The 14,609-nt window shown below is 41.2% G+C and overlaps 1 protein-coding gene across 1 annotated transcript in view; it reads right to left on the bottom strand.

Annotated features, from left to right (window-relative positions):
• The window catches only part of MORC1 (MORC family CW-type zinc finger 1), a 96,372-nt gene that overhangs the window by 26,183 nt on the left and 55,580 nt on the right, over nucleotides 1-14,609 (bottom strand). Inside the window, exons 18-20 of the mRNA XM_043538504.1 lie at nucleotides 9,892-9,960; nucleotides 9,288-9,518; nucleotides 6,973-7,059 (exon numbers count right to left, since the gene is read on the bottom strand). Coding sequence (XP_043394439.1) covers nucleotides 6,973-7,059; nucleotides 9,288-9,518; nucleotides 9,892-9,960 — 387 coding nt within the window. The remainder of the gene's footprint in view (nucleotides 1-6,972; nucleotides 7,060-9,287; nucleotides 9,519-9,891; nucleotides 9,961-14,609) is intronic.

Here is a 14,609-nt window from a genome sequence, read left to right as displayed (position 1 = left end):
CATTTGATCCACTTCTTGCTTAGGACAAACGTACGATGTTCTTTATTCTGTCCTGCCATTTTTTCAATAGAATATATGTCATATACAGCATACTACTGCTGGAGCTGCCAAGTTTTATTACCTATTAAAAAGCATCTGGATAATTTCACATCATTCCTAGACATTAAGTGTCATAAACCAAGTTTTAGCCTGGAGCGAGGTTTTACAGCCATTACAAATGCTAAAAAACAGAGATTTATAATGAAACAGATGGCAGGGCTTTATTTATAGTGAGAGTAGCGAGCACCGTTTTGACAAAAGCAGAGTCTGAAATACAGAACAACAACTGCTTTTAAACAGACACTGAGGGTATGTCTATACTATGAAATTAGGTCGAATTTATAGAAGTCAGTTTTTTAGAAATCGGTTTTATATATTCGAGTGTGTCCCCCCCCACAGAAAATGCTCTAAGTGCATTAACTTGGCGGAGTGCTTCCACAGTACCGAGGCTAGAGTCGACTTCCGGAGCGTTGCACTGTGGGTAGCTATCCCACAGTTCCCGCAGTCTTCGCTGCCCATTGAAATTCTGGGTTGAGATCCCAATGCCTGATGGGGCTAAAAGACTGTCGCGGGTGGTTCTGGGTACATATCGTCAGGCCCCCGTTCCCTCCCTCCCTCCGTGAAAGCAAGGGCAGACAATCGTTTCGCGCCTTTTTGCACAGGTAACTCAGGAAGACGCCATACCACGGCAAGCATGGAGCCCGCTCAGCTCACTGTCACCGTATGTCTCCTGGGTGCTGGCAGACGCGGTACTGCATTGCTACACAGCAGCAGCAACCAATTGCCTTGTGGCAGCAGACGGTGCAATAGGACTGGTAGCCGTCATCGTCATGTCCGAGGTGCTCCTGGTCGCCTGTGTGAGGTCGATCAGGAGTGCCTGGGCAGACGTGGGCACAGGGATTAAATTCTCTTTAGTCCTGCAGTCAGTCCTATTGAACCATCTTATGGTGAGCAGGCAGGTGATATGGATTGCTAGCAGTCCTATTGCATCATCTTCTGCCGGGCAGGCAAGAGATGAGGATGGCTAGCAGTCCTATTGTACCATCTTCTGCCGAGCAGCCATGAGATGTGGATGGCATGCAGTCCTTCTGCACCGTCTGCTGCCAGCCAAAGATGTAAAAGATAGATGGAGTGTATCAAAACAAGAAATAGACCAGATCTGTTTTGTACTCATTTGCAACCCCCCCCACCCTCTGCCCCCCGTCTAGGGGACTCATTCTTCTAGGTCACACTGCAGTCACTCACAGAGAAGGTGCAGGGAGGTAAATCTAGCCATGTATCAATCAGAGGCCAGACTAACCTCCTTGTTCCAATAAGAACAATAACTTAGGTGCACCATTTCTTACTGGAACCCTCCGTGAAGTCCTGCCTGAAATACTCCTTGATGTAAAGCCACCCCCTTTGTTGATTTTAGCTCCCTGTAAGCCAACCCTGTAAGCCGTGTCGTCAGTCGCCCCTCCCTGCGTCAGATCAACGGCAAACAATCGTGCATCTGAGTTGAGAGTGCTGTCCAGAGCAGTCACAATGGAGCACTCTGGGATAGCTCCCGGAGGCCAATACTGTCGAATTGTGTCCACAGTACCCCAAATTTGACCCGGCAAGGCCGATTTAAGCGCTAATCCACTTGTCAGGGGTGGAGTAAGGAAACTGATTTTAAGAGCCCTTTAAGTCGAAATAAAGGGCTTCATTGTGTGGACAGGTGCAGGTTTACATCGATTTAACGCTGCTAAATTCGACCTAAAGTCCTAGTGTAGAGCAGGGCTGTTTCTTCTCCACCCAGGTGCACCATTAGGTTTATCTGCACAGAAGCTAGCAAGGCTGACTTTTTGAAGGGCCTGTGTACAGTACATTAATACAGTCTGCAGTAAAGGCAAATTGATCATCAGCTACAAATAAATCAGGTTGTCAAAAAAATTAAACCAAGATTGAGACATTAGATGCAGATACAAGTGATGGGAAGCCAAACAGTCTATTGGACGAGAATTATTATCACACCAATCTAAAGCATATAGTCATGCTTAAAGCAAGTCAATAATATATAGGAATGTTAAAAAGGAAGTAACAAGAACAAAGAAAGTTGCCTCACCATAAATCAATACTGCTGTCCTGGCTCATGTATCTAGGACGTTATGTGCAATATGGCAAAATGCCAAGGAATTACATCTTATGAATATAATTAGAAGTTTAGAGAAGCATTTACTATACTGTAAATTCAGTATTAGAGAAGCATTTACTATACCGCCTCTGTTAGGTGAGTTATACATAATAATGACTAATTAGCCCAGGTCAAACAGATAAATGAAGACGCAAGCAAAGGTGACAGCACCATTTTTGTCTACAAAACAAGTGATCTACAAAGATAGTTATTACAGGAGAATATATTGCGTATCTTAGAAGTGGGATATTGCCTCAGGCATGAAAAAAAGTGGTGAAGATAATGGGCTACTGTGAAGGGATCTACCCTCCACAGGTGCCGCCTAGTGGTCAGCGAGGGTGTGACAGGTGCTCTTCTGTCTTGGCACCCCCTGTTGATAGCCTGTGGTGATCTGTCCTCTGCTATGGCCTGGCCCTCCGGCTGGGCCACAAGTTGTGTCCACCTGTTCCAAAGTATGTTAAGATTCCAACAAAGAGCTAGTTCTTCTGCCCAGCAAGGGGCTTCAGGCTTCACCTGGCCGAAGTCCCAGAGTTGGAACTCTCTGAAATATGGAGTCTTCCCAGTCCTGAGTCTCCAGCCCCATCAGGACGTGGGTAAGGGAACCTGGGCCCACCCCTCTCCACTAGGTTCCAATCCAGGGCCCAAAGGCAGGCAGCTGAACCCAATACCCTGAAGTGCCAGGCCTCCTAGATCACTTCCTACTGGCCTCCCCATTCAAGAGGGAAATGCAAAAGTTTGTAAACAAAATAAGTCAAAGAAGTCTCCAGCCTTGCAGAGGTCCAGAGTCCTTTTCCCTCAGCAGGTCGGACAGGCCATCAACAGTCAGGGGCCCCAGCAAGGCTCTTTTTGGAGAGTTTCAGAGTGTTGGTCTGCTCACCTCCACTGACTGCCTGCAAGCAAGCTATGCCACTCCCCTTTTCAGCTCCTCCTCCAGCCTGTGTATGCACTGCAGGTTTAGCAGGGCGGAGCTGCCTGGACCCAGAATAGCTCCTCAACCCCTTCCACTTCAGTGTGGGGGCTGTACCCCATCACACCTACCCATTCTATACCCATTTGGTATAGAAGATGGTATGAAGCATGATCATCAGATATTTCACGTCACCCCGGACACTGATACGAACATTGTTACCTGTACTTTGTAAGAGTCATCTACATTCATATACCAGAGCCATTTTGATGTACTTCATTTGACAAATCAAGGACCAGATCCGCAGTCGGTGTGAACTGGCACAGCTTCATTGACTTACAAGGAGCTATCCCAGTTACACTAGCTAAGAGTCTGAGCCAAGATATTTAGTGAGAATATGTTTTGCCAGGGCAACCTGGGTCTATATGGCAAGACACACAAGTATCTGCATACAGCCATTTTATGGCAAGCAGGGGAGGGGTTAAGATGAACTAAAGCAGGCCAATAACTGTCTGGTTTAATATAACAAAAGCTGCCAAGGCAGTAAAAGGCAATTAATTCCTAATTTAATTCTTGCAGCTACAGCATAACGGAAAAGCAATGATATATCTACAGATAGTAGGTATTTGTCTAACTTAATTAATCACCAACAGCCTGAGATTAGATTGCCAGCTGTGATCACACAAATATACTTGAAGTAAGTAATAAATGACAAACATGATGTTTCCTTAAAGCAAATAAAAACTGGTATATGTGAGCTAAGGAAAACCGTCCAAGAACCGGCAGAATGACTGAGTAAAGGGGGTGCTCCATGCCAAGGGAGATGCAAACCTTAAGTGTGAAGCACTGTTTGAAGTGGAGAGTCACACTGCCACTTAGCAGGGAAAAAGCAGTATCATTTGTCAAGAATGTTATAGGCATTTTTATGGTAACCCATAATACAGTATTTAAGCACTGTTTGAAAACAGATGTAGGTTAGATTATACATGACACTTGTGCCACTGTGGAGTATAAGGCATACTGCCACTTTTTCTGTTTCCTGCACAAAGGTTGGACACAGTTATAGTTCTTCCAATTGAGGAAATACTGGAACTATTCTCTCTTAGCACCCACTGGTTCATCTCTCCTCAAAACTGAGAAGAGGAATGGCCATATACACACTCTCCGCTGTATGCCAAGAAGCTCAGACATAGACTAACTTCTGGATGGGATAGCACCTCAGAGCCCCCATAACTCCACACTGCCCCAGCTTGGGCTAGAAATGTAGCGATAAAATCTGTCTCAATCTGTGCATGGTAAAAGCAGCTGGTGCTGGGCCCTTGTTCCTAACCTGTGTACTATGTCATTTCAGCAGTCATGTCCCACTTTACTGTTTGATTCCAAGTGCAGTTCCATCCTTATCTTAAGGCAATCTATATTCTGTACGACTACTTACTCAATCATACGTTACACTTTCCCTGTTCTAGCTATCTCATTGACAATATGAGTATGTGTAGGTGGGCTGGAGCAGGAAATGAAGTGACAGCTGGCCCAACCTAAGCCCTGGTTTGATGTTATTATAACAACTGCTTGGAAGGTGGAATGCAGATTAGTAAAACAGAAGCCAATATACTTATACTTATACTTGATATAAGCAGCTACGTGGTCCAGGTGACATCTGATCTGCCAGTACTTCACTTGCAAGTGAAACTTGAGTTACTTTAGAAATAACAAGATCTGAAATGGTTTGAAAAGTATCTAGTAGAGCAGCGATAAAGAACTATTCCATACTTGCACTCCAAACAATCCCAGTCCATTTGAGTAGTTTTTTCCCCAGGTTCATACTTTCATTTTTTGGCTGGTACTCTAAGTAAAAGTGCCAGAATACCACAAGCAATGTGATTCACATATCATTTATGACCAACTCTGAAAGAGTAAGTACCGGACAATGAGAAAGCCTATTCTCCTGATGAGAGTGGCTTCGACAAGTTCTGCCCAAGTCACAACTTTTATTTTTATTGTTCGTATGGCAGTAGCATAGGTCCTGTTTTAGAGACGGGAAAACTGATGTCAGGTAAGTCACTTACAGTGTGTGCATCAGTGAGTCAGTGGCACATGTAGGAACACAAACCAGGTGTCCCAACTCCTACTTCTCATCTCTATCACTATTTGCATGTTGCTAGACATTTCTATAAAGGAAATACACACTATACCTAGGACTTACAACTATTATAATTAATCTTGGTCATCACACTTGATCACAGAAATGTAGGCTGGAAGGGACCTCACAAAGTCATCAAATCCAGCCCCCTGCACCGAGCCAGGACCAAGTTCGCAGGTGTACCTTTAATATTATCTCCTTGAGAAACTGCCAGCTCTCCTGAACTCCTTTTTGCCTTAGATTTTCTTCCCATGGGATCTCACCTACCAGTTATCTAAGTCTTCTGAAGTCCTTTGTCCTTATTCTGCTGCTCTCACTCCTTCCTTTCCCTAGAATCATAAAATCTATCATTTCATGATCACTTTGACCCAAATTGCCTTCCACCTTCAGACTCACTACCAATTTTTCCCTGTTGGTCAGAATCAAGTTTGAAATGGCTGTCCCCTGGTTACTTCCTCCACATTCTGAAACAAAAGCTGTTCCCGAGGCACTCTTATGGGAAATTTGGTGGTTTTTTCATATTACTTTTCCAACAGATGCTTGATTGTTATCTATTGCCACAAACAACAATGGATTGTTATCTATAACAATTTCCTGGGTTAACATCCCCATCCGGTAGTGAGTTATGAGCTATTGGTACTCAAACTTTCACTGATGTTTCTTTTGACTACAAGGAGATTATTTTGCTTTCACTTCAGGAGTTCAGCCAGACACTTTTCTTATATCAACAGCTACGTTTTAACGTATGCCTGCAATTAGTCCATGCTGCATCACAACAACTTCTGCTTTATTTTCAGGTTTCCCCCTTTATCTATTTCATGTGTCATTAAGTCCAGTGTCAATTTCTTGTGTCACACTCCTCATATATTAAAGGGGCTTCACTCGACCACAGCACGGCCACAAATTGATTTAGTAACTCGATACTACCCTCTATACCTTTCCATGGCCTAGCTCCCTCTTATGTTTCACTGCCTTGATTCTAAGATAGTTACTTGTGCTGCTTTCAGGAAGTGATTTTCCCTTACTTTATCTTTGCAATTTTGCTCTATGTGCATCTTGCTATCACCAGACTCCCAGAGTTTTTGTTAAAATTAATATCTAACAACTATGCTAGTTTCATCTAGCTTGTTGATGGTCTTTTTGTTATGGACAAAACACCTTGACTTGATGAAGGCTGCTATTTGCAGAGTTTCTGTGCTATTCTGAATAAATTATGCTCCTAAAATTAACTAAGTATGTGCTAATTGCATGGACATAGTAGGTTTACAGTTTCATGGACTGATTTTCACTGCATTAGAAACACTACCTTTTCAAGCTTCATGACAAAGCAGCATTTTAGAGCAGATGATCCACAAGTAATTAAGGCAAGTAGCATTTCTACTCAGGGGTTTAGAAAGCTCAAAGCCAATCAACTGAGAGTATTACTGGCTTTAAGTCATTTAGGCTTCTATCATGCTACATCTTTCTGCCACGTAAAAATCCGTTCTTTTTTTTTAATCAGGCAATGTGGACAGTAAAACGTTTTGTTAAGATAGTCTTTTAAAATCTGATTAGACAAAATTATGCCACATCCCCAGTCCTGGCACAATGGTGCTAGCAGCTATTTCTAAAAATGGTTTTCTAATAGGAAAAATAGAGGTATAAATGCACTCAGACTTCACTCTGGATTGACTACAGCTTATTTTACACAGTGCTTATGGGTTAAAAACAAAGGTAAAACAGGCTTCTTACACAGATGATTTCTAGGTCACTGTCTTCTTTTTTAATTTTGGCAACTTCAGATTTCTCCAGAAACATTTGCTGGCTCTCATGAGGCACCTGCAATAAGGTATTAGAATTGGAATCAACAAGTTTAGAATTAGTGTTAGCATGCCAATAGCAGAGATGTTGAAGCACACCACATCACTCAGGATTAAGAGTAAAATAATGCTCCAGGATATTACACCTATTCTAACAGTGTGGCAACCTGCACATTTCCGAAATCTTAGCATTATTTAGTAACTGGGCATTACTGCTTTTGCCTTCTGCTTTTTAGGTAAAAATACCCAGAACATGCATTTTTTTTATTTCTACATTTCCGTGAGATGCACCAAGGGGCTGAACTATCCACAGTTCAAATCTGGTTCTGTTTCTAGGGGCAAATTTTCAAGAGGGCAGTGTCCATTTTGCAGGTGCCATTTCCACTTGTAAAATTTGTACTTGTGACTGAATTGTGTGTGTAAATCTGAATACTTGCACCCTTACCTACCCAGCTGCAAGTTGAAATACACATTTGCACCTGCAGTTCATTGTGTGCTATTTGCACCCATCAAAAAGTATGCCAGTCATCAGTCTTCTGAATATTTGCCCCTGAATTTAATCCTGGCATTAAAATTATAGTGTACAATATTCAAATCAGCATACACGAGCCAGCTGTCTTTTCACACTAAGTTTATGACCAGGAGTCATTTAGCACCAAGAATGATCATACCACATTAAACCAATAATCCACCTAAAAGTGTATGCCAGCCTCAACAGTCATTTCTGCCAGAGGAAGGCAAACAATACTGGGCCCTAATGGTCAAATGAGCAATACTACCCTACTGGGTGTGTTTGGAATAGAGGGAGGGGACATGGGGAAAGTGACTTTTTCCTGACCTTTGCAAGTGTTCAGTTTATGCCCTGAAGCATGAGGACTGATTGCACAAGTACATTTTTATTCTATCCAGTTTAACTGCGGATGTTATTATTAGTCTTACTCACTGCTTTTAGATGTTTTATTTCTTCCAGCTGCTACAAAGAAATACCAGGCAAGCTGAACTGTAGCAGGTGTTACCACTATACTATTTTCAAAGCTGCATAAACCTTTCCATTCTAATTCCTCATTTTCAGTCACTTAATTGTCCCAAATATTCACCTTTTGGAATGAGATTCTACAGGGTCAGTCTCTGTGCAAAGGGGGGGTGGAGGGGGTTGTGTGTGTCTGTGGGGAGTTCTAGTCTGAGCAAAAATAATATAAACATTTTGCATTTTTTCCAGGAGATAGAAAAGACTGTCCCATTTTAAACAATTCTCGTGATTTTTGAAAAAAATCAAGTGTAAAAGTGCTAAGGGATAGCAAGCTGAAATTTGGTATAGAGGCAGCCCCAACTGAGAACGAGAAAAACAACAACTAATAGAACTTTATGGGAACAAGATAATTAGTAATCTCTCCTCAAAGGCAAGACTTATAATATCAAGGTAAGAGGCTATAACCAGACCCAAGAAACAAGATTCCTGAGTTCACTGCCAGCCTCAGATCACTTACATGTTAGTACAATGAATAAATACAAAATACTGGTACTTCATCATCATCTATGAACAGAGAGATGACAAGAAATGCTTACATGTTACAGCATACGATATCCTTCTGCTAAATCTAAGTATTTTATGTACGCTCTCCTTCAACATATTAGGCACAGTCCCTGCCCTCAAGAGTTTCTATTGTAACTCATATTTAAAGCAAGCACGGTTTAGTACTTTTTGGGGTTCCATTTCACATTCCCTAGTGCTAGATGTTATTATACCTGCTCTTTGACAGTCTCTCTACTTAATCCTTAATTGTTTACAAAGCAAGATCTTTGGGGCAGGGACTGTCTACTTTTGTGTTTGTACAATGTCCAATACAATGGGGCCCTATCCTGGGTTGGTTCCCTAGGCACTCAACACAATTGGCAATAATGCTTAATAACAGTACGTAGAACTTTTAAGGTAGTCTATAAACACATAGGCAAATGTACTTTCACGTGGTCATTCCACCATTCCTTTCCATGCGTTCTTGCAAACTAAAACTTACGCCTCACTGATCACGGAAAGCCAGTTAACAAGGGCTGCAATTCTCAAAGCAACTGCAAAGATTTTAATGAAAGTTCATGAACTTTTTTTTTTAAATAGTATTCGCCCTTTCTTAAATTTTTTCTTATTGGAACTGCACCTTCCAAGTTGATAAATACCCAGTATAAATCAAACTAATAAGCAAACTACTTTAGGAAGGAGATCAGAAACAAAGAAATAAAGTGGTACTAAACCAGTGAAACTTGGTGATGCTTCTCCAATAGGGAAACAGGAGGTATTTGTCGTTCCTGAGGTCTTGCTTTCTTCTGGGAAGTAGCCCTGTGCTCTGAAATATCCCATCTTTTAGGACCTCTTTTTTGCACGTGTTGTTTTCTGCTACAGTTATCCAAACATGAAGATGACGGAGCTGGCTCTCTATGGAAAGCATTTCTTTGACTCACTGTTTTCTGAACATTTTCTTTTTTCTTAAAGAAAGGAAACTGTCAGTTATGTCAAAGTAACCACTTCTCTTTTGGTTGGGTCATTTAACAAGAACGCTCAAACTATTTTACCTCATAACTCTTGAATTTCCACAAAGTTTGACCTTTCTAAAAGCCTGATCCAGAAACCACAGAAGCCAATGGAAAAATTCCCATTAACCTCAAATGGGCTTTGGATCAGACTCTTCATGTGTTAGCAGACTTCTTCTGCAAGATGAAACACCACTTCATTTGAAGGACAAAATTCTGACATGTACTGGTCTGAAGTAAATTAGCGTGTGTGGACTATCTTTAATTCCTTTCCTGCCTCTGCTAGTTCACAACGGAAAATAGTTATCCAAAGAGTTTAGTTACTCACATCTATTAAGAGCGTTCCACTGCTGTCTCCACACTGAGCAACTGTGTGCGGTTGGATTAAACGAGATTTCTATAAAAATAAACGTAAACACATGAAATTCAGACGTTTACAGTAATTTATGCCTGTCACAAAATCAGTAAAGACTCACTAATGGACTCTTCTTACCAGCTTACATGTTCACTGTGAAAGCTTGAGTTTAATATCTTTAATACTCCCACTACTGTAGTGGCAGGAAGCATTCACCATAGAAATAAGTCACAAATAACCTCTTTAAATACTTCTTCCTCTCCCAACCTTATGAAAGTCAACTCACCTTCTGGCATCTGCTCTATGTAGAATGAAGATTTCTGGGGCCTCTTTAGCTAAGGAGTTTTATAGAAATCTGATTCTGCTATCTGTTATGTTTCAGGAAGGTAGCAGAGGCTTTTGAAGAGGTGTGTTTATTTAGAAAAAAAGGGAGGGGGATTAAGCATGGTTAACTCCCAATTCCATTCCCCAACACCAAGTCACCGCAGCACACTGAAATAAAGCAAGTCTTTATAAAGGCCTGGTTTATTGGTTAGAAATTCCCACCACAGAACCTAGTGGTCAGAATTCTAATTCAAAGACCCCCAGCACCTCTGTGCTAGCTAGCCAAATGGACCAAAAAATGAATATAACTTCTATTTTCAGGGGCTACCCAAGTAGATTCCTCAAGTTTCTGGAGCAAAATGGAGAGCCGTTCCTCAAGCAGCCCCTGTTCTTCACAAGCTGATCAGTTATGCAGTGAATTTCCTCTCTAATCAGATACAACAGAATACCAAGAAACAGGCTAAGAATGCTATGTACTCCACAGTAAGCCTGACTTGACTTCAGTGGCCAGACGCTTCACTAATCGTACTCTGGCGGAAATTCTATAAGCACCACAGCAGATTCAGATAAATAAAAAAAAATGAGGAGTGAGGCAGCAGGGAATTGTGCAATAAGTCTATTTGCCGGTGCTTGTTATTTTTAGGGCAGTCAATTAATCGCAGTTAAATCACGAGATTAACTCAAAAAATTAATTGTGATTATAAAAATTAATTGCGATTAACGACAGTTTTAATCGCACTGTTAGACAGAATACCAACTGAAATTTATTAAATATTTTTGATGTTTTTCTACATTTTCCTGTATATTGTATTCTGCGTTGTAACTGAAATCAAAGTGTATATTATTTTTATTACAAATATTTGCACTATAAAAATGATAAACAAAAGAAATGATATTTTTCAATTCACCTCAAACAAGTACTGTAATGCAATCTCTTTGTTGTGAAAGCGCAACTTACAAATATAGATTTTTTTTTGTTACATAACTTCACTCAAAAACAAAACAATATAAGGTACTGATGTGCCAGATATGCTAAACATTCATATGCCCCTTCATGCTTCGGCCACCATTCCAGAGGACATGTTTCCATGCTGATGATGCTCATTAAAAAAATAATGCATTAATTAAATTTGTGGCTGAACTCCTTGGGGGAGAATTGTATGTCCCCTGCTCTGTTTTACCCGCATTCTGCCATATATTTCATGTTATAGCAGTCTTGGATGATGACCAGCACATGTTGTTCAGTTTAAGAACACTTTTACTGCAGATTTGACAAAACGCAAAGAAGGTACCAATGTGAGATTTCTAAAGATAGCTACAGCACTTGACCCAAGGTTTAAGAATCTGAAGTGCCTTCCAAAATCTGAGAGGGACAAGGTGTGGAGCATGCTTTCAGAAGTCTTAAAAGAGCAACATTCCAATGCAGAAACTACAGAACCTGATCCACCAAAAAAGAAAATCAACGTTCTGCTGGTGGCATCTGACTCAGATAATGAAAATGAACATGTGTCAGTCTGCACTGCTTTGGATCGTTATCGAGCAGAACCTGTCATCAGCATGGACGCATGTCAGGAATGGTGGTTGAAGCATGAAGGGAGAGATGAATCTTCAGCACCTCTGGCACATAAATATCTTGTGACACCAGCTACAACAGTGCCATGAGAACACCTGTTCTCACTTTCAGGTGACACTGTAAACAAGAAGCAGGCAGCATTATCTCCTGCAAATGTAAACACACTTGTTTGCCTGAGCGATTGGCTGAACAAGAAGTAGGACAGAATGGACTTGCAAGCTCTAAAATTTTACATTGTTTTATTTTTGAGTGCAGGTTTTTTTGTACATAATTCTACATTTGTAAGTTCAACTTTCATGATAAAGAAACTGCACTACAGTACTTGTATTAGGTGAATTGAAAAATACTATTTCTTTTGTTTTTTTACAGTGCAAATACTTGTAAACAAAAATAAATATAAAGTGAGAACTGTATACTTTGTATTCTGTGTTGTAATTGAAACCAATATATTTGAAAATATAGAAAACACCCAAAATATTTAAATAAATGGTATTCTATTATTGTTTAACAGTGCGATTAATTGCGATTGTTTTTTTTGAATCGCGCGATTAAATTTTTTAATCATTTGACTGCCTTAGTTATTTTGTTTAAGTTACCAGCAGGTAGCTAGTTAAGAATGTAGAGGTTTATATTGCCATCCTCAAATTAGAGTTAGTGGATGAAAGGGGCATTTATATTGCCATCCTCAAATTAGACCTAGTACATAACACTTAGATCAGGAGTTCACAAACTTGGTTTGCGGATTGTTCTGGGTAAGCCCCTGGTGGGCCGCGAGACGCTTTGTTTGCCTGAGCATCTGCAGGTATGGCCACTCGCAGCTCCCAGTGGCCACAGTTAGCCGTTCCTGGCCAATGGGAGCTGCAGAAAGCGGCGCGGGCCGGGCCACTGCTTCCCACAGTTCCCATTGGCCGGGAACAGCTAACCGCGGCCACTGGAAGCTGCGAGTGGCCGTACCTGCAGACGCTCAGGTAAACAAACCTTCTCATGGCCTGCCAGTGGCTTACTCAGAACAAGCCATGAACCAAGTTTGGGAACCCCTGACTTAGATGAAAGAGGCATTTCACACCTCTCAGAGCTATTGTTTCAGATTGACTGCACACTCAGAGCACGACTGATTTCCACTCGGTTAATATTTAAGTCCTTTTGTGCCCCCACTGAACACAGAAATATATCTGAATGTAAGCTTAGATTATGTACCACAGTTTGGCAGCTGGGGTGAATTCAGCAGCCACAGTTTGGCAGTAACTTATCTTGTGCCTCTTTGAGAGCTAGTAGACAGTTAAGTACATATATACACACTGTACAATATGCTATGCAACCTTGAGAAATTTAGTAAAGCACTGGTGACAAATATTTCAATCCCCTGCAATGTCTTTGGGAAATCACTGTTTGAAATTTATGAATGGTTTCATGTATGACAGTTCTACTCCCTGGGGGAGGGTTACCACAGCTTCTCCAGGGAGAAGGAAGAGGAGCAGGAGGGAGAGAGCATGAGTGCGAGTATGTGTGTAGAGGGCAGGGGGTTACTCATCCTGGGACTGAAGACAACTCCCGAGAAGTTCCACTCCCTGGGGTGTCTTGCATGTACTCATTCAAACTGGATTTTCCAAAGACCAAAAGACAAAGAAAGGGCTTTGGGTATAAAAGGCTGAGCCTAACCTGACTCAGGGCCTTCTTTTTGACTCAGTAGATGAACAGGACCTTTGGTTCTAAGGGTACTCCCACCCTTGCTGAAGGTTTGGAAGGGATGTTTCCTACCAGACACCCCATGTGAAGATGGGTGATTTTTGGTATGTTAACTAAATATGTAGGAACTTTCTTTAACCAATTTTGTGTGTGTGTGTGTGTGTGCGCGCGGTGCTTTTTGCTCTCATAATAAATGAGTTTTATTGGAAGAGCTGTGTGGTCAAAGGTAAAAACATTGTGCTTGGAGAGAAAACAACACACAGATGCTGGCCTTGAGGCAGACCTCCTTGCTGGGGACATCACAATGCATGGCAGGGGGCTGTACAGCCTTAAAATCCCTTGTCAGCAGGAAGGGAGATGTCAGTCTCCACCCAAGAGAAGTGCTGGCTGGGAGCCATAAATCTTATGCCCGCAAGGGACCACAGAGGAAAAATACAGGTGCAGTTACTCTGCAACTGTGACAGCAATATTGCACAAAGAGTACATGTTGGCATACAAATGGTTCACCAGCACACGCTTCAATTACAGGTGTAACGTAACAGCAGTCTGAATAGACAAATCCTTCCTCTCCTTTCAATATGGGGCAATTTGGGGCAGCTATACATCTCATTTAATATTCTGCATTTAAGTATCTAGGGCCACATTTCTGTCCTCAGTACCACTGGCATAAAACTGGAGCAACTCCATTAAAATCAATGGACTTATCCTGGATTCTCATTGCTGTAGCTAAACAATAATATGCAACCCATGGAACTTAAGAATACTGAAAAATAACGACTGTAGCCGCGAGGCATTTTAATGGGTTATAAAGCAGTGATTTTCACAAAATGTACTTTGACCAAAATATTTTGTAACTTTCTTGATAGACTGTAGATATGCCTTCTTACATAAACTTGTCACCTGGAGGAGTATGGCCCGAAATTCACGTGTGTTTAGTTAAGCAACAACAGTTTTAAAAATGATTCAAAGTTGATTTCCAATGCTAAACAAATTTAGCATCACATAAGACAACACTACAGCATGCAAAGATTAGCTATTTTGTCGTTAAAATGTTCTGTTTCCTTCAGTACAAAAGTTACCATTACACTCTGGAAACATTAAAGGTTTG

The sequence above is a fragment of the Chelonia mydas genome, chromosome 1 (genome assembly GCF_015237465.2).
Source record: "Chelonia mydas isolate rCheMyd1 chromosome 1, rCheMyd1.pri.v2, whole genome shotgun sequence".
Taxonomy (NCBI): Eukaryota; Metazoa; Chordata; order Testudines; family Cheloniidae; genus Chelonia; species Chelonia mydas.
The sequence above is the reverse complement of the archived record's forward strand: the minus strand, read 5'-3'. Positions and strand labels throughout refer to the sequence as shown.